The 21,814-nt window shown below is 38.9% G+C and overlaps 1 protein-coding gene across 2 annotated transcripts in view; it reads right to left on the bottom strand.

Annotated features, from left to right (window-relative positions):
• Positions 1-3,666: 3,666 nt before the first annotated feature.
• Positions 3,667-21,814, bottom strand: part of LOC126272266 (uncharacterized) — a 379,755-nt gene continuing 361,607 nt past the window's right edge. For both annotated transcript variants that reach the window (XM_049975005.1, XM_049975006.1), the window contains exon 12: positions 3,667-19,482. In XM_049975005.1, the coding sequence (XP_049830962.1) occupies positions 18,307-19,482 (1,176 nt within the window). In that variant the 3' untranslated portion in view covers positions 3,667-18,306. The remainder of the gene's footprint in view (positions 19,483-21,814) is intronic.

Genomic DNA, 21,814 nt, shown 5'->3' with positions numbered 1-21,814 from the left:
GATTTAGAAAGTAAGTATTGACAAAGATTATTCCCTATGAATGCACGTGGCCTTTCCTATGAAAATATGTATATATTGACATTTAGGTATATCTATAACATTGTTTGCTGGCCTGCCACACTAAATGTTTTAGCGTGACAGTCGAGGGGGCGATGTAGCGTGACTGAATTTCGCTGCGCTACACTCGTTCCCTCAGGCACAAATTATACCGTTGCAGCGGTATGAGCGCTCGACGGCAGAGAAAATACTAAAATTGTAATTTTTTTATATCCGTTTCTTTACTGTCTCTTGAGAGCGGAAGCTTAATGCAGACGTGATCTGATGAAGACGAAAATAAACTTATTAATGTGTAGACGTATTGTGGAAGTTGTTATGACAACTGGAGGAGGGAAGCAACGTAAAATAAATTGCACTTAATTTCAAGACGGTTTTGTATACATTAGAAATTCCTGGACGATGAAAGATTTCGGAGCAGACTTTTCATGCAGAAATGAAGTAGGAGATTTTTCAAGACCTGGACGCCGCACGAAAGAAGACATGTTAACATGGTAAAGGATGAACTCTTATCTACGCCACTTTCCCCTGTCAGCATTTTGTTATTCTCTGTTCTTTTTCAATAATTTTTGTAGTGGAAATTGGTTTAACTTTTGTTCAAAAACGTCACAAGGACCACCCCAACAATAGCTTTTCCGAATCATGAAGTCCGATAGCTTTTCTGTAATACGAATTCCGATTTGCATTTCATTATTTCCCTTTTTCACGGTCATTTACGATTTTAAAATCCCCTTTTTCTTCACAATTTCTTCCCAAATTTTCAACCTTTTCTTTTCTTCTCTGTTTATTTTTTATTAACCATTACAGTGTATTGTAGTCGTCCAATTACAATTCCCATGGATCATAGTAAGAATCAGTCAACTTGTTCAAATATAATTTGTACTATATATGGAATGGAGCCCTCACATAGGCTCAAGCTTGCAGACTAGGGTTTATTGTCACTACTAGGAAAATGAAGTCGGTATACAAAGGAGACTGTTTTCACTGGGCCAATCCCACCTAGAATATCCAATAGGAGTAATATGGAAAGTTGAATGTATACGATGAAGGTCTGTACGAATGGCTCACTGGAGGGTGTCACAAAAAGTTTGCGAGACTTGTGCTCAAACTAGACCTTTAACTAGGTAAATGACTCTTTACATGACTTTTCTTGTTTGTAAAGGTAGAGAGAGTGTATGAGGATACTGAAAGAGTAATACAGTATGTGAAGCGATATTAAAAGCTAATAGTCATGATAGACTGGATGCAGTTGTAGGGGAAGGAGTAGAAGAAAAGGTTACAGGTGAATATGGACTTAGGAAAAGGAATGAGAGAGGAGAAAGACTAATTGAGTTCTGTAAAAAGGTTCAGCTAATAATAGTGAATACTCTGTTAAAGAATCACAAGAGGAGTTGGCATACTTGGAAAAGGTGGGGTGATACGGGAAGATTTCAGTTAGATTACATCACAGTCAGATGGAGATTCCAAAATTAGATACTGGATTGTAAGGCGTACCCAGGAGCAGACACAGACTCAGATCACAATATAGTAGTGATGAAGAGCGGGTTGAAGTTTAAGACATTAGTCAGGAAGAATCAGTACGCAAAGAAGTGGGATATGGAAGTACAAAGGAATGAATAGATACCGTTGAAGATCTCTAAGGCTATAGATACAGCAATAAGGAATAGCTCAGTAGGCAGTACAGTTGAAGAGGAATGGACATTTCTAAAAAGGTCCAGCAGAGAAGTTGGGAAGGAAAACATAGGTACAAAGAAGGTAACTGTAAAGAAATCAACCATGGGTAACAGAAGAAATACTTCAATTTATCAACAAAAAGAGGAGGTAGAAAAATATTCTGGGAAACTCAGGAACAGAGAAATACAGGTCGCTGAGGAATGAGATAAATAGGAAGTGTAAGGAAAATAAGATGAAATGGCTGCAGGAAAATTGTGAAGACATCAAAAAAGAAATGACTGTCGGAAGGACAGACTCATCATACAGGAAAGTCCAAACAACCTTCGGTGACATTAAAAGGGTGATAACAATAAGAGTGTAATGGGAATTCCACTGTTAAAAGCAGAGGAGAGAGCGGATAGGGGGAAAGAATACATTGAAAGCCTCTATAAGGGGAAGATTTGTCTGATGTGATAGAAGAAGAAACATGAGTTAATTTAAAAGAGATAGGGGATCCAGTACTAGAATTAGAATCTAACAGAGCTTTTGAGGACTTAAGATGAAATAAGGCAGTAGGGATAGATAACATTCCATCAAAATTTCTAAGATCGATGCGGGAGTGGCAACAAAATGACTATTCACATTGGTGTGTAGAATGTATGAACAATCAGCTTAACAGGTCATACATCCAAATTGCTGACAAGAATAAAACACAGAAGAATCGAAAAGAAAATTGAGTACACACTAGATGATGATCAGTTTGGCTTTAGGAAAAATAAAGTCACGAGAGAGGCTTCTGACAATGCGGTCAATAATGGAAGCAAGACTAAATAAAAATCAAGATATGTTCATAGGATTGGTCGACCTGGAAAAAGCTTTTGACGATGTAAAATGGTGCAAGATGTTTGAAATTCTGAGAAAAGTAGGGCTAAGCTATAGGAAAAGACGCATCATATGCAATGTGTACAACAGCCAAGAGGGAATGATAAGAGAGGACGACCAAGAACGAAGTGCTCGTATTAAAAAGGGTGTAAGACAAGGATGTAGCCTTTCGCCCCTACAGTTCAATCTGTACTTCGAGTAAGCAATGATGAAAATAAAAGAAAGGTTCAGAATTAAAATTCAAGCTGAAAGGATATCAATGATATGATTTGCTGATGACATTGTTATCCTGAGTGAAAGTGAAGAAGAATTACATGATCTGCTGAACACAATGAACAGTCTAATGAGTACAGAGTATGAATTGAGAGTAAATCTAAGAAAGATGAAGGTAATGAGAAGTAGTAGAAATGAGAACAGCAGAAACTTAACATCAGGATTGATGATCATGAAATAGATGAAGTTAAGGAATTCTGCTACCTAGGCAGTAAAATAACCAATGATGGACGGAGCAATGAGGACATCAAAAGCATAGTAGCAATGGCAAAAAGGGCATTCCTGGCCAAGAGACGTCTATTAATAATAAATATCAGTCTTTGAGGAAGAAATTTCTGAGAATGTACATCTGGAGTACAGCATTGTGTGGTAGTGAAACATGGACTGTGGGAAAACCGGAACAGAAGAGAATCGAAGCATTTGAGACATGGTGCTATACAAAAATGTTGAAAATTAAGTGGACTGATAAGGGAGGGAATGAGGAGGTTATGCGCAAAATCGATGACTGGGTTCTGCAAAATCGATGACTGATGGGGGAGAACCTGTACTCCCATGATGTATCCACTATCCTCGCAAAAGTGATCCCTAGACAAATAAACCAACAACTACCGACCCATTCATATCTGGTACTGAGGTACTCGTGGCAGCCCATGTTCCTTTCTATTAGTCTTTACACTTACCTTGGTTTGCTAACTGCACCCGTGGTCTTTAAGTTCCAAATGTTGTTAATAGAAGTTAATGCAAAATGCATAAACATCCCAAAAATATACGTTCAGTGTTAAATATTGTGGGATGTAAGTTACATACAGTAACATCCAATAATGTTTTTCAAATTTCGACACCATAATTATCTTTTATCGACACATAACACTGTTTTGGACAAGAACAGAATCAAATCTGAAATATATCTGCTGCATCTTGGAGCCAGTGCTGTTCTAGGCATACATATGTTGTGATTACAATTGTTTCATTATGAAAGTAAAGAAAAGAAAAAAAAATCATATGAGTTTTCACATTCATCACTGTCAGTGGGAGTAATGTTTTCAACATACATCCACTTAGAGTTTTCTAACCATACAGAAATCTGTACAAGAATATAAGATACTAAACAAACAATTACTTGGTTCATCATCCAGTTACCTGAGTTTTTTTCATACCATCACTTCATCACAGTTGGACTAATCTCTATAAATTTCTGTATTGGTACACAAGTCCAAACGCAACACAAGTTAATAATCTCAACTAATACAGTAACATTCCAACTGAAAGCTGTGGTGTGCTGCTGACAGGAATTTGGTTTCACAGTGCCAGTCTTAACATCCACTTTACACTGTGTTTTTAGAACTGACAATTCGATTCTTGATGCACTGTAAAGAAAAATCCAAAAATTTCTAACATTTAAGTTTACATTTTTTTTAAAGAAAGTCAATATAATACATTTGCTGACAAGCAACACCCATAAACAATTTATGTAGCAGTGTTTTATGTTTCTTTTCTACCACCACTTATGCTCTTTCTATTAAAAATGAAATAATAAACAATAAACCACCAGACAACTGAAGTGATCAGCAGAAGAATTCCTAACCCATAAGAGCGCATATTCAGTTATTCCATGTTATATACAAAGTAAAAATAAAAAAAAAAAAAAGCTAGTTGAAAAAAAAAACAAGTATTCAACTGCAGTAATACAAAACAATTTATATAAAAGGCATTTCTTACTAGTCACTCATCTGTAATTTAGTTGTCACAAGTTTGAGACATTTGTATATACAATAGATAACATGTCCACACTAATCCTTCCTAAATTGAGGGTTAGCACTATCTTCCATCAACCCCTTCAATGTAAATCCTAAAATTCACATCAAATTTAAAAAAAATCAACCATTCAATGTAAAAGCTTTGCTGATAAATAAGCAGTTCCTGAGTAAAGTAAAAACAGTCAAATGTGACCTGCACAAGAGGAAAACAATTTTAACTTCTTCACAATGATATGTTTACACTCCTCATCACAACAACATTTACAATAACAGCTTACACATCTCGCATTTCATTTCATTCACTTCTTTACATTACAAGAAATTTTGTGTAATACATTTTCTTACAAACTGATATCAAATACAAGAGTGGGCATGGAAAGTGCTCCCATAAATACAGTAGTGCAAAGAGCACATTGACAAGTAACACAGCACTATTTCACACAAGCATTATTGGAGAAGCATAGTCTTTCAGTATAAAGTAGGTAAAAGCCTAACAAAAAATGTAGGAACTTGGTGCAGTTTGAAAGTTAAATTAGGTATCCACTGCTGGTTTGTGAATAGTCAGTGTGTTTTGAAGGAAGAGCTGATATCCTATGTGTTATTTATTGACACTAGTGTAAAGGAACAGAGACTGATGGGAAATAACTGAACAAACATTCTGCAAACACGAAGGCCACACAGTCCAGAGAAAATGCAGTGGAGTAAAAGCTGTCTCAGTGCAAAAATGTGCAGTCAGATCTAGATATGACTGCAAAGCGGTGTGAAGGTTGGCGACTTGCTTTAAATGTTGAGAAATGTAAAATTGAGCATGCTGCAAAATGAAGAAACATAGTATCGTACGACTCCAGTACTAACAAGACACAATCGGAATTGGTCAACTCGTACTAATATGTGGCTGTTACACTTCATAGAGATACAAAATGGGATGACGACATATGCTTAGTTATATGTAAAGCACGCAGCAGATTTTGGTTCATTGTTAGGATTACTAGGGGAACGAAGTCAATCTAGAAAACACTCACATGACCCATTGTAGAATATCGCTCAAGTCTGTGGGACCTGTACCAAACACGATTAATGTGGGATATTTAACGATACAGAAAAGGGCATAACAAATGGTCACAGATCTGTTTGATTCACAGGAAAGTGTCACAAAGATGCTAAAGAACTTTCCAAAGATGCCAAAGAAACTGAACTGGCACCCTCTCGAAGATAGACATGAACTGTCCTGAGAAATCCTACGTACATAGTTTCGGCAAAACCAGCTCTAAGCAAAAAAACTAGCAACGCAAGATATTGCTCCCTCAGGTACCACAAAGAGGAGATCAGACTACTTACAGTGTACATGGAGGTGCTTAAGCAGTCTTTTTTCCTGAAGAAGACCTAATAACTAGTATAATGGGAAGTACCCTCTGCTGTGGTTTGCAGCATACAGATGCACATCTGTCGCTCCATGTGTCGCATTCATGTGAAGGTTAGGAAGTAAGTTACAAATGTGTTAAATGTGACTTTGGGCCCAATGTTTTGTACTCCTTACAAGTGTTCTGCAAACACTAATGTGAGGATCCACAGCAGAAATCAGTTAGCCCACACACGGGGCTGGCCACCTTGAGGCATTGCGGTGCTTGCTGCAGTGTGTTTGCGGTCTTTTCCCCCTTTCCTTTTATTAACAATAGGGGAGGAACAGCATTTTACTGCAGTTTGCACAATAAAAATTTTAGTAACTGGTTTGAGATCAGCTCTCTCGAACATTTGTTAATCATTTACTTGTCACACAGAATATCTAAAATTAGATTTTAGTGTAAACTCTGCCTCGATCAAATTAGAAAAGGAATAAGACAAGGATGGTCATTACCCCCTTATTTTTTATTTAATCTTTTCATTGACATCAAAAGCAAAAACACCTGGTGTTAAATCCCTATACAATGCATCAGATTTGCAGCTATTGCATTTTAATAGCTGATGGCAAGAAACATACGCACAGTATACATGGAAGTAATATTCACCCCGCACAATGTCAGATGTGGAGTGGCTGCTAACACAGAGAGACAAAAGGTCTGGAACATGTTGGCTTATTTCCTCTACAAACATTGGCCACCATCAACTTATCCAAAGACCAGGAAGTTTTTTTTTTTTTTTATTTACAGTCTGCTGCTCCACTTCTGTCACAGTTAACAAAATCCAGGGCCGACCTACAGAAGCAGAAAATCCCAGTCATTCAGAATGCACCAAAACTGGAGAAGAATTGCCACCCAGTCACAATTAGGGGCGGTGCATATCACAGTAGTGAAATACTGGCCACAACTCATACAAATATTGTACTCAGTGTAAATATTTGATTATGTTCAGTTATATTCTGTGTAGCACTTTATATCATTCTGTCTTAATTTCTTAGTTTATAAACTGTCAATCGATTAATTTATTCATGTACATTTAATATTCTTTTGATTCGGTATCTGTTTTGAACAGTACTTGCGACATGAATAAAGGAAAGGACCAATTCCTTCGTAGTATTAAAGAGAATCTTAAGTGTTATAGGATATCGTATTGGACAAGAAGCCTTGGCTATAGGTAACAATAACACAGATTCAAGCATAAATTAAAATCAATACTAATACAAGTACAGATGAGTTTGGACAAAGGTTATTGTGCGGTGTAATTTGATTACTGGAAAAGTAATGCTTCCATGTACCACCGTACTAAGTGCCAATTTCTTTAGGGCTGTGGACGGGAGGAGCCTGTCCTGCTGTGACAACCACAGGCCCCAGATGTTATACACTTAAATTCTTTCTCCTAGGGCTACATCAAGGATAGCATTTACACTGTTTTAATTTAGATACTCAGGGCAGAGATGTGCAACTATCGGCACCACTATGCGTGGAAGAATATGCACCAGGCAACCAAATAAGAGTGTTGTCGCACCCTGTGTGTTTCAAAGGCTTCCTCAGTTCCATTTCTTGGTACATTCTCCAGATAAATCTGAGGCATGCACTCATGAAAGACAGTACAGTTGGACCATTTTTCTGCAGCACGGAAATAGTAATGAGAACTGTTTATCTGGGTATACTTCATAAATTTGCTGTCCCTCAGCTTCTTCCATTCCAGCCAAATGTGATCCTCCAGCAGGATGGTGCACCAATGCACTGCAGTTTACATATTTACAATTTCCCGGATCAAACATCTGAGTGGGGACAGATAGGATGTGACGAAGAAACCGAGTGGCCACTGTAGCATCGCAAGTTTGTCCCAAGCAAACATTTATTTTAGGATAGCTAGCTGCATGTAACTGCAGGGGCTGACATCTGCCAGCCTAACTGGGTCACTACCTGCCATGGGAAAGCTATTCAATGTCTCTTACTGGATGTGTACATTCACCGCCTATAAAAAGCTAAATAAATTATATTAAATATTATTCAATCATTTTCAAAATTTTGGCGTTCAGGAGCAGTGTGTATCCAAATTTAAGCTTTATAGCTATCATAGTTCCAGAGACGAAAAAAATGTTAAAAAGTCAAAAACTACCACTTAGGAAACTAAGTTCAGTTAGGAAATTAAATAGTTTATACTTTGGTATTATCTAAAAACATAAACAGAACTCACTGGGTGCAAAATTAATTAACTGAGATTTTCATATTAAAACTTTAATTGTTTTTCGTTTTTGTAATATAAAAATGAGCCAAAATTATTATTGGTGTCTAAGATTATTGTAGGAGTATATGTGAGTGAATGAGAGTGTGTACATGGGACATTCGTCAAATTTGAGTGTTGCATTATATACCAATATACCGTCTTAAGCAACCTGCAAAAGTTAGTCAAGCCTGTCGTGGGAAAATGTTCACAGGGAATTTACCCACTCTGCCGATGACGTATGTCTAGGTGTGATTGCTATTGTAACAGGGCAGCCAGAAAGTCTGCTGGAGTATTATCTGTATCTAAAGGATATTTCCAGATTTATTGCATTTTCATTTATTAAACATTACTTTAATATTTGTATATCAGGATGACGTAGATGCATCTGTACGTAAGGGTTGGTGCAGGTCACTTTTGGTGCGAATATGATCATGAGTGGGCATTCTGATTGGCAGTGAGTACTGTTAGCCAATCAGAATTGAGACGGTTCCCACTCATTATCTGATAGTTATACTGGGAGTGAGGATGCAAGAAGAGTGTCTCTCACTAGCTTTGAGTGCGGACAGTCATGTTACTAGTGTGAGTCAAAATAATGTGTAAAATGAAGGAATACTGAGTTCCTCGCGTTTCCTACATGTCATGACTAACGCTGATGTAGTTACGGAGAGTTTTGTGAAGTTTGGAAGTTACAGTATTCAACCACTGAGCATTTTTGGCAATTTCTTTTATGAAATCCACCAGAAGGACCAAATGTAATAACTAATGTTAGTGGTGGAATTTAATGACTGTGGAAACATTGTTTAACATGAGTCGGATTTGGACAGATTTCTGGCTACTGTGCGTGTGAAACGAGCGTATGAATTGTGAACTTGACCAAAATAACAGGTAGTTTAAATGTGGACTGAATAGTACCATTTCTTTGCTTATAAGAACAAATAAACATTTTTGTGTGAAAATTTTGGGCATTATTTTCCAGAAGCCAATCCATTATCTAACCGCCCGATAAATTTTTTATTTCCAGTTTTTATACAGAACTTTATTTCATTACTAGAGTTGCATGTCCTCAGAAATTGTAGATATTAGATGGTGTTTTTTTATGAACGCCACTTTTACATCATCTTTTAAGTATCTACATTGCAAAGTGAACAGACATCAAGCAGACACTGATCTAACTTGCAGCCTGCACAGTACATGAAATTTCAAACCCCACCATGCCGCAATTGGTGCATTGGTCGGGAAAGACTATAGTAAAGTTCAGGTGGGTAGGAACTTCATAAAAAAACAGCAGTGTTTAAATGGACTCAAAGTATTCACATGCGAGTGATAAAGGAACTATTGTGAGACAATAGGCAAGTGTGCTAATGAATGGTAGTTGGAGCACAGCAGCAAGGAACTTGTGTGCGAAGTTACTAGTGAAGGTACAAGTCAGCGTGAACAACTGATGGTCTGCAGAAGTAGACTACGTGCCGATAACTGAAGGTCGACAGGCGCCACGCTACAGCAGCAAACTGGTAGACGGAGCAGTTGGCAACCGTGTAGGGAGTGCTGGCGCGTAAACTGGATCGGTTGAAGCAGGTCCTGGAGAACGGACCCGCGGTATCACCTCGCCGTGCAGTCATCCAGATGAGGCAAAAGATAAGTAGTGTTCTACTTAGAGGTTTGTGTGTGTGTGCCAAGAAACTTTGCAGCATGGCTGAAAATATTCAGGCGATAATAAAGGAGAGACTAGGGGTACATTTGGGGAATGTACAAGATGAGAATGATTCCATGATTGGTAATTTCAGTTTTGATGTGTCACAAGCAAATGCTAGTGATAGTTTGCCAGATTCACTGTATGTTAATTGTGGGACTGATAGTGAACAAAATGTATCGGAACCCAGTGTCCCATATCTACCTGTTATGGTTAAAGAAATGAAACAGGAACCAGGGTCACTGGCCTATGAACCAAAAGAGAGAGTTTCAGTAAATATTCTCAAACATATGAAGGAGATGGGTTAAGATATAAAATTGTCATTAAGTTCTGATACTGACACCAAAATTAATAAAATGGGTAATGACCTTGATACTAAAATGAATAAATTAGGTCTGGAAATAAATGAGTTACACACTGAAGTAGATGTGTTAATGCAGGAGGTTAACCAAGGGTTCAATAATTTGTCAACTGAGATGGAATCCAAAATGGAAGATAAAATTTTGAATTTGAGGGTACTTGGAAAAATGATATGAGTTAGTTCAGCAATAATGTTAAAAGTGACATTAAGCAGGTCAGACAGGAATGTAATACTGCTATTGTGACAGTGAAAAGTGAAGTAACTACACAGATTGTACAAGTTTCTGAAGACAACCAACAGTCAAAGCAACAGTTACATTTAGAATTAGACAAAGTTAATGAACAGGTTCAAAATGTAGAAAAGTGCTGTGAAGAAAGACACACAGTATTAGCAAGTAAAATCAAGGAAGACAAAGATGTGTGTGCAAAGATTGGTATGCAAGTGGCTAGTAAAATTACTAACATAGAAACTAATATCCAGCAATTTAGTACCAGTGTGAATGAACAATTGTGTGAGCATGAGGGTAGACTAACCCGAGTAGAGAAAAATGTTAAAAACCATAGTGGCTGTGTAGTGACTAAGGGGGTAGTAGAATAATCTGAAATTGCTTATGTAACACATCACCAATTCTTGAAATTTAATCCATATAAGAATGTTCAGTCTAAAGAGTTTTGGAGTGATTTTGAAGATGTGTTACCTAAAGTGTGGAATGACAAGCAAAAGACTGGATTCATCACCTCTTAATCTAATGGGAGAATTTGGCTTCTGATAAATACGATAAATTAGTAGAGTTCAAACAGACATTTTTTGAAGAATACTGTGGAAAGAGGAAGCAACTGGAAGTGTTGAATAAATTTTGGTTGGGGCAACTGGAAGTGTTGAATAAATTTTGGTCGGGGGAAAAATTGATTCCAAGAGCGATAACATTAAAAGATTTGTACAAAAGTGGGTAACAATCATGGGTATTGAAAACAAATTGACATTGAGCTGACGAAATAAGTTCATCTCGGCACCTAGGTATGACATTGACCAGTTTATTCATTATATTGTGTGAGTAGAAAACTTAAAAGAAGAGGAAAATAACAGAAGAGAGTATAGGCCTTCCGTTAGATCAAATGATAACACAGCCGAAGTCAATGTAAACAGAATAGGCGGTCAAAGAGGTAACAGTTATAGAGGCAGATATCAGAGGGGGGGGGGGGGGGGGCTATGTTGGAAATAGGTTCAATGACCGAGTACAATACTTTGATTGCTGTCAGCTGCAGTGTGCTAATGTAATGGGTAGGCACGGCCCAACAGGTGACAGAAACGTCAGAGGCAATGACATCACACAGGAGGAAAACTGTTAGCAGTCTGCAATGGCGCTAGCATTTGCAGACTGAAATCGTATACGTTAAACCCGCTAGTGACGCCCTTTATTAAGAAGGCATGTACCAAACAGCTTGGGAGTAGCATAATAGAAAATAGAAGGGTAAAGGAGAATGACACCGTAAAACAATTTGGTTATTCAGTAAATGCAGTAGTCTTTTGTGAAATGGAAAGCTCAAATAAAGATCGCAGGAACCATATTAAGAAGGAACTAAATACAGAAAGTGAAGACTTAGATCATGAGGTGGGGGTGAATCAGCACTGCAAAACAGATGAGAGGCCTATTAGAGATGGTGGAAGTAGCATTATTATTGGGGAAATAGTCGAGGAGGTACCCAACGAAAAGTATAATAGTGTAAAGAAGGTGGTATATAGTTGGAATGAACTAATTTCCAGTAGTGAGGAAGAGGGGTCAGAATAAGAGGAAGGAGTAAATGAATTTGAAAATTCTTACACCACCTAGGAGAGGGTTGCAGAATTAGAGGTTATTAAAGAGGGTGAGAAGCTAGAGAAATATTTTGATTTATCAAGAGTGGACAGGATAGTTAAAGCTGCCACTACTAATGAAGTGAAAGAGGGCCCAGTTAAGGTAAGTGTACTTTCCACTGAAGGGGTAGGTTTCGATAGGCGTGAAGTAGTGCGGGATTTACTAGACGAACCTGAGTCTGTGGTCAGAAAAAAACATATTTGTCAACCTATAATTGAGGTGACAGTGTTTGGAGAAAAGGTTCCTTGTCTAACGGATACCAGTTCGGAAGTGTGTGCTGTATCACAGAATTTTGTAAATGCCCGCCCTCCCAAAGAATAAACAATGCCGGTGAGTGGTTTAAACATTATTGTAGCTACTAGAAAAACTAAGAAAGTAGTTAAACAAGCAGTCCTATTACCCATAGCTATAAGTGGGGTAGCCATAAAACGGAATTTTCTAGTTATAAATGGACTCAGTGTGGAAATGTTGGTAGGTGCCAAATTCATGCATAAATATGAAGGATGGGTAAATTTTGGATCCAATGATGTAATTATAAGAATCAGTGGAAAACCTGTAGTTATTCTATTCATTGGAAAAAGACCAAGTGTAAATGAAGAACAAAGTGACATTCCTAAACAATACTCCAGGGCCGTGTGACTTGCACATTGTGGTTAGTGCCCGCAGAGTGTTCAGCTGATCGTTTATTTCTTCAATTTTCATTTTCGTAAACCTGTGGCCTATCTGTCTCTTTAATCTATGTATCCTTTCTCCCCACCTTTGGGAGTCAGGATCGATCTATCTATCTATCCATAGCAATTTCTTGTATTACCACTCAGCACTACCACCAGATTACGGACCTGCTGAGTGATGTGAACACAAACTATTGACAGAGTCCTTAGACGGTCTTCCTATTCTTGCCAGGCCCTTGTATGGATCCTTGACAATACCATCTAGTTATCGTCTTGTTGAAAGTAAAAGAGGGGACTGAGGTAACAGTGCTCACTAAAGTGTATTTAATATTGTCAATAAGGTATGTTTTCTTGAATATTGTGAACAGAGGTGTTGGAGAGCCACATAAGTTGATAAGAGTCGAGTTTAATGTTTTTTCTATAAGGACCTCTTTTGTATGTACTGTATATATATTGTAATTTAATCATGGAATGATGAAGAACTACAGTAGCTGACTAGTGCTAGAGATGCTTTGAGAGCCACAGAAGTTGACTGGAGTTAGCTTCAGTTATGTGTAATGTAGAGCCACAGTAATTGGCTAATAGGTTCAGTACTGTTCTATAAGGATTTTTTATTTTCTTTAATATTATGTATGACAAGGGCAGAGCCACAGAGGTGGTATGAGCTGTGTTCAAATTTTCTACATAAACTTTTGGTATTCTTTGCCAATAATACTGTATTCCTTACGTAATATGTGTATAATGTGAAGACTTTACTAGAGCCACAGAAACTGCCAAGGATATTTTTCAGAGATTTTGCTGAGGACTACTCTATAGAATAGATATTCTTTGTATATAGTATTATGTAAGATGTGTCTCAAAGCTACTGAAGCAGGCATAAGTAAATTTTAGTAACATGATGAAACTGTTTTCTCTTTTGGTAAGATGTGTATAGAAGGAAATGCAGGACTGCAGGTGGTGGACTGAATGATTTTCAGCGCTTAATGATTTTGTATTTCTTAACATAATGTTTAATGATTTTTAAGAGGGGGGGGGGTGTTGCATATGGTGGCAGAGATAACTTTTCAGGATATTTTATGATGCTGTATTTTGTTCTTTGTGTACAATAGCTTATTTGTGTGAAGGTGTAAATTTGGTTTTCTGAAAAAGAGTTAAGAAAGAGTGTTTTTTTTATGAAGCAACAGATTTTGTAGCAGTTAATTCACTTTTTACTGAGAGGATTAGTATCAAATGTAGGTACTGCAAAGAAAATGTTAAATTGCAGTGTAATATGAATTTGTCTGAGAAAGAAATTTTTTGTGTAAATAAGAAGTAAATTGTGGAGGACAGTAAAGTTTCCGGAATTTTTTTTCTGGGTTTCTGTGCTATTGAATTTGAGAGCAGCAACTGCTGATTGGAGTATATGTGTGTGTTAGGGTAGGATGTATAGATTAAGAATGGACTCTCAGACATACTGTATATCACAGGTACGAAAATATGACAGAACCTGATACGAGATTGAGAGAGAACCTGGTTTGAGACAGAGCTGGACGCTGAATTCCAGTGACGAGCCCATTGTGTGACCCATATGTAAGTTTTGAATAGAAGTGATCCACACCCATTTTATTCATTGGAGACAGTTATCAGAACCTCAACGTGTTGTCAGAGAAATGTTAGGTAAAGAGACGACCACCATATCGAAGTGAATATATTCTGCAATACGAAAGGACGCCCTCCACAGTGCTGAAATTATATCTGTAGTCAATTATTTTGGACACTGATAGAGTGAAATGTTAATTGATTGTTTTTGCTTGAATTCATTATGAAAGAGTAAGGACCTTTTGTGTGAAAAATGTGATATGAGAAAAAGATGGAAATTCTGTAAATTAATTTGATTGTATGCCATTCAGTACTAGCCTTTGATATTCGATGTAATCGTGTATAATACTGTCATGTAGCTTAGATATTTGGTTAATTGAGGAAAACAAATTGTGATTAACAGTGTAGTGGTATTTAAAGATTCAACTAAAAAAAAATAATAATAAAAAAATAAAACTCTCCTTCAATAAGAACCATAAAATATGCTCAGGAGAGATTTTAGGTTCTTGGGGCGTATGTAGTGTCGCAAGTTTGTTCCGAGCGAATGTTTGTTTTAGGATAGCTAGCTGCATGTTACATTGGGGGCCAGCATCTGCCAGCCTAACCGGGAGACACAAGCGCATCTGTCACTACCTGCCGTGGGAAAGCTATCTAACGTCTCTTACTGGATGCGTACATTCACCACCTATAAAAACCTAAGTAAATGATATTAAATATTATTCAATCATTTTCAAAATTGGTACACTACATTTTGACATTCAGGAGAAGTTTGCATTCAAATTTCAACTTTATAACTATCATAGTTTCAGAGTCTGCCCCGGTAGCTGAGTGGTCAGCGCGACAGATTGTCAATCCAAAGGGCCCGGGTTCGATTCCCGGCTGGGTCGGAGATTTTCTCCACTCAGGGACTAGGTGTTGTGTTGTCCTAATCATCATCATTTCATCCCCATCGACGTGCAAGTCGCCGAAGTGGCGTCAAATCAAAAGACTTGCACCAGGCGAACGGTCTACCCGACGGGAGGCCCTCATCACACTACATTTCATTTCATTTCATTTCATAGTTTCAGAGATAAGAAATTGCTAAAAAAGTAAGAAACTGACACTTAGGAAAATAAATTCAGTTAGGAAATTAAATAGTTTATCCTTTGGTATTATCTAGAAACATAAACATAACTGGCAGGGTGCAAAATCAATTAATTAATATTAAAACTTTAATTATTTTTCGTTTTTTTAATTTAAAGATGAGACAATATTATTATTGGTGTCTACAATTGTTGTGGGAGTATATGTGAGTGAATGAGTGTGTGTACATGGGACATTTGTCAAATTTTAATGTTGCATTATATACCATCTTAAGTAACCTGCAAAAGTTAGTCAAGCCTGTTGTGGGAAAATGTACATAGGGAACTTACCCAAACTGCCGATGACGTATGTCGAGGTGTGATTGCTATTGTAACAGAGCTGTCACAAAGTCAGCTGGAGTATTATCTGTATCTACAGGATATTTCCAGATTTATTGTCTTTTCATTTTCATTTATTAAACATTATTTTAATATTTGTATATCAGGATGACGTATTTATGGATTGGTGCAGGCCAGTTTTGGTGCAAGTATGATCATGAGTGAGCATTCTCGATGGCAGTGAGTACTGTGGTTCCCACTCATTATCTGATAGTTACACTGAGAGTGAAGTTGCAAGAAGGGAGTTTCTCGCTAGCTTTGAATGCGGACGGTCATGTTACTAGTGAGAGTGAAAACAATGTGTAAAATGAAGGAATACTGAGTTCCTCGTGTTTGATACATGTCGTGACTAACGCTGATGTAGTTACAGAGAGTTTTGTGAAGTTTGAAAGTTTTAGAACTGTGTTGTTGGAATGATATCTGCATGTGAAAATTTGGCCTACATAGTATCTGCAGCACGTTTCAGTATTCAATCACTGGGAATTTTTGGCAAGCAATTTCCTTTTTTAAATCCACTAGAAGGACTGAATGTAATAACTCCTGTTAGTGGTGGAATTTAATGACTGTGGAAACGTTTAACTCGGGTCGGATTTGGACAGATTTCTGGCTACTGTGCATGCGAAATGAGCATATGAATTTTGAATGTGATGACAATAACAAATAGTTTAACAGCAGACGGAATTTCAAACTCCGCCACGCTGCACCACGGCGATCTCAGGACACGAGCCCTCCAGACTTCTCCCTGTGGGATTACGTGGAAGGCGACAACATCACCTGCACATAACTGCAGTGATCTCCACAGAATTACACTTACTGAGCCTCTGTTACACCAGATGTGCTCACGTGCATAGGTGCTGCAAACTGCAGTATCTGTCTCTCACAAATTTCTTAAAAATTGCATATGGGAATCGATGTGGTTTCGTGTGGGCATCCTGTATACCGTGTGTTTAGGCTCTATACAGCAAGTTCGATTGCACAGCAGTGCCGAGAAATGGTATCGAATGAACCATGTCAGCTTGCCGCCGAAATCATTCTAATAAAATTACTGGCAGATTAAAACTGTGCACCAACTGGGATCCAAACCCTCAGCCTCAGCTGCAGCAGGCAGCCATTCCTCTATTCTGGGAGTGCTAGCCCAGCAATGAGGTATTTGGAAGAGCTCCTGTGAAGTTTGGAAGGTAGGGCTTGAGTCATGCCTGGCTAGCTCAGCTGGTAAGAGCACGGCCAGCTAAGGGTGAGTCCCAGGCACGGCCAGCTAAGGGTGAGTCCCAGTTGGCACACAGTTTAAATATGCCAGGCAGTTTCAAAACTCCGCACACTCCATTGTCGACTGACAGGTTTATTCAATTCTTTTACTGTTCACATTGAGACCTATAGTGAACTACTCGGAGGAAGCCAATTACACACATCAGCCACTTTTTTATTTGAAACAAGCACTTAATTTTATGGGCAATTAGTATTTTTTGCTCCTATAGGCATTAGCAAACAGCCTGATGGTACAAATAAAACAAATGTTATGAGCATCATCATCATATACAGTCTTATGACACATTTGTCTCACCCACAAACAAGAACTAATGAAGTTTTCATGCTCTCAAACTAAAATAGAGCCAATAATCACAGCACATGATACATCACAAATAATAGATAATGCTACATTGGCACAGTTTAGTTCAGTAATTATCAATTCTTCTGTGAATGTGGGTTTTGAGCTGATTACTTAAGATGTATACACAGATAAAGCAGTTGTACCTACTTCCTATCGAAAGCCTGCTTCATCCACTTCAGTTTGGTACTTGTAGTATTTGTACAGTGAATATTTGCACACATTGTCTAAAATGCTGAATGGTGATAGTAAGAAAAGCACTGCTGAAAAAGACTATACATAGCTTTGAACAGAAGTAAAGGGTGGACAATAAAAAACTCTGATGAGAGGAGAATGAAAGCTTTTGGAGTGTGGCACTTCAGAAGAACATGTTTAGACAGAAGCAAAAAAGAGACATGCAGAACAGAACAACAACACAAAGAGCTGCACCAAATCAGTCTTTGGACTGGAGATAACAACAACAACAACAACAACTAAGGCAAGTGAAAATGATTCGCATTTGCAACATGAACACCATTGTAATACATGTGTTGGTATCCGAGTTGTATCACCATTAATGTTGTGTGTGTCCAATTTTGTCCAAAAAATATTTGTAGTGTTTCTCTCTGGCTGAATATACAATCATGTACCGAGTTTGACTCATCTGCCCTAGATTTTTTATGCAATATTTCCAAAGTGTTCTTATATTGCTTGAAAAAATATGGGAACTGTGACTACTGGTGAACTATATGGGAACCCCAGACATCATTTTAGGACTATCTCAATTGGCAGTGCAAAATAAACACATTACTGCGAGTGAAACAGAGTTCTCACAACAACACAGGAGCCGCAAAGACTCACGCGGAATCATACACGACACCGGGGACGCAGAAGGCACAACGGCAGTCGTGCACCTTGGCGTGCTTGAGCATGTGGTCCTTGCGAATGAAGCCCTTGCTGCAGACGTGACAGACGTATGGCCGCTCCCCAGAGTGCAACATTTTGTGGCGGGCCAGGTGTGCTCTGTTAGTGAACCTCTTGGGGCACTCGTCGCAAGAGTGCCGTTTGCCGGCATCGGCTCCAGCACCGTGCTCCATGAGGTGGGCTCGGTATGTCACGAGGCCGGGGAGCACCGCCCCGCAGAGCTCGCACTCTAAGTATGTGCCACCAGAGTGGGAGATGACGACGTGCCGCCGCAAGGTAGAGTCGCTGTCAAAGGACACACCACAGACGGGACACACGCGTCCCAACTTGGGTGAGCCGTCCGGCGAGGCGACCGTTGCCGTAACAGTGGGAGTGGGAGGAGAAGAACGTTTTGACTCGGCTGCACATATTGTGATGCCGGGGTACTGAGACTGCAGCTTCTCGATGTGTCTGGGGAGAAGAACTGCCTCATCTCTGCACTGACCGGCCGTGACGGGTGTCGACTGTGGCATGCCAGACTGGCCAGACTGCGGACGGGTCCGGCTCACACTGTCACGTAAATTACTTTCGCAGACCATCTGCGGCACGATCCGGAAAGCATTCTGTCTGCCGTTCCTGAAAGGGGTGTCATCAGGTGGGAAGGACGAGACGGTCTTTCGCACAGCACCGCCTCTACCACTACTGTCAGGAGCGACAGTAACTGCAGAACTGGTAACACTTGTAGTCGGTACGGACAATGACTGTGAGCTGTCGCCTGACCTACGAGGATGCATGAGCTGCTGCTGCTGCTTCTGAAGGTGTTGCAGGCAGAGGTCGTGCTGCTCCTGCTGCTGTATTCGGTGCCGTATTTTGTGCTGCTCGTGCACTCGCTGCTGGTACAGGTACTGCTGCTGCTGGGAGTGCATCATATCCCACCTCATCTGGCATGCGAGGCTGTCCTGGGGACCATCAGGTACCCACGGTGGCTGGCAGAACTGGGACCCGAACAGCCTGGGCACATTGTGTCGCTGCCACTCGTACTCGTACGAGCAGAAAGGCTGTGGCACGTATGCCGGTGCTCTGCCTCCATCTGGCATCAGTTGTGGCTGCTGCAGTGTTGGTGGGCCCACCTGATTTTGACAAACATTTTATCATATTAGTAACTTAAAAGTTAGAAATATTTTTGTTAGTAATATAAAGTAGCAACATAGTTTCATCAAAAAATCTCTCAGATTTGCAGATTGAAATTTCAACTTACGTGATCCAAGTTTTGTCGTACAGGTTTACTTGTCAGTACTTCTTGAGTTTCAGAACACGACTGCAAAAATTCGAGAGATATGGAAAATAGACACTCTGAGTTTTGATTCGTAATACGGGCAGTGGCTCGATAGCGGAGTGCACTACTAGTGGGCAAGCATGTCAGAAAACGGCACATAACGGAGTGATGCGTACAGTCATGTCCTCAAATTTGCTAAATCTGAGTCTCTGTGATGGTTCAGTGATGTTCTCATACCGAATGTCAGGTGAAAGCTCCGACAGACAAAACAATTCACAGACAGTACGAAATATTCTGTGTGTCTCACATGTTGTGAAGAAGACATGCTGGCTGGTACCACCGGCAGAGGTGTGTAGCTATTGTTTGCCGGGAGCCCTGAAAAGTCGACAACATTCGAGAGCACAGAACTGCAGCTACCGTTGGGCACATTCTACACAAACATTTGCACGTAAAGCCGTACCAGCTGCAGCCATTGCTATTTGGGATAGTGACCTTCCTTCTGACTTTCAGAATTACTTGCAGTGACTGCCGGAGGAAGGCTTTTTCTGACAAGCTGGTTTCCAATGATAAATCCATGTTTTGTGTTTCTGGAAAGGTGAACCATCATAACATGCACAGTTTGGGGCACAAAAATCCACATGAGATTGTGGAACACACTTGTGATGCACCTAGATTTAATTTGTTTGTGGCATTTGGTCTTCAAAACTTTACAGACTTTTTTTGCAGAGACAAATGTGACTGATTTTGTGGAACTGGATATGCTGCAGCATTGGCATATGACACAATTACAACAAAACAGAGGCGAAACCATTTTGCAATAAGACAATGCTCCACCAGACTTTTTTTCAGATGCTCACGATTACCTCAAGGGCAAACTACCTCAGCATCAGATTAGATGTGCATTTTGATACTTGTCTTTTTCACCAGCCACTATGCCTTAGGTCCATGCAATAAATTCTTTTGGGTTTATGTAACAGATCATTTGTTTGTGACTCCGCTGTCAGTTAATCTGGAAGTGTTGCAGGGAATGATACCTAATGAAGTCACTGATACCATTCATGACATTTACGAAGAGTTTGATCATCATACTGATGATTGGTGGGTCACAATGTGTGCCCGTATTAAGGGGAGTTAGAATGGAAAAAATTTTCTTTTTACATTTTTGGATTTTTATCTCATTATTAAAAATTAAAAATGTGTGTGTGTGTGTGTGTGTGTGTGTGTGTATTTATTACTTCAAGATCTAATAAAATCAGTAATTTTGGAGGTTAAATTACACATTTTTATTGGTAGCACTGTCAAAAACAGTATTGTATCATTTCATAGTATAAACATGCACTGTATGTTGAACTGCTAACATTTTTCCAAGGAAAAGTGACAAACTGATTGGTAAATCTCTCAAAAAGTAAAGTATGATGCCAAGATGAAGTGTTTTTAAGAACCGTGAATTTCATGGTAACAGATTTTTGAATAAAGGAAAACACTGTGTTCAACATGTGGCGTGTGAAGTTACTGACAATGAAATACAGGTAAACTCGTTAGTGTCCAGCGAAACAGCCATTAGTGCTTTGAAGATTAAGATAAAATGTTGTGATACACAGTTTTCTCAAAATGAAATTGTTGTAAATGGGAGGTTATGTTAGGTTATATTTTGATAGATTTACACATCCTAACAAGAGTGTTAGATGAATGTGCGTGTTGTAAAATATGTGGAAACCAAGTTAGTTTACTTGAAGACAGTGAGGTATTAAACAGACTAGCCTGGAAACTTTTAATTAATTTTGGAATTCTGGTAAGTGTAAAGATAATTATTTTGAAGTAAATGTTTGGTGGTTTTATGGATTGAGAGCTATTGGCAAAGGACACACAGCCACAGAAACAATGTGTGCCGTGATGAATATGCCCTACAAAATCAACAAATATGCAGGATTTTTTGGAGTTGCTGTGGAATCTCTTGCATTTGAGTCAATTAATGGTGCTGCAAACAAAGCTGTTGAAAATAAGTGAAATAAAATGAACTGACATACCAGTAGCTTTTGGCACTTGGCAGAAGCGCGGCTACAGTTCTAAGAATTCTGTTGCTACGGTGACCAGTGTGGATAGTGGAAAGGTATTTTCAGATCTTAGCCAAACATTGTCATAAGTGTAAATCAGGGAATGAAGAAGGGCATATCTCTGACAGAAAT

The sequence above is a fragment of the Schistocerca gregaria genome, chromosome 5 (assembly GCF_023897955.1).
Source record: "Schistocerca gregaria isolate iqSchGreg1 chromosome 5, iqSchGreg1.2, whole genome shotgun sequence".
NCBI classification, from domain to species: Eukaryota; Metazoa; Arthropoda; class Insecta; order Orthoptera; family Acrididae; genus Schistocerca; species Schistocerca gregaria.
This window is presented reverse-complemented; position numbering and strand designations above follow the sequence as displayed.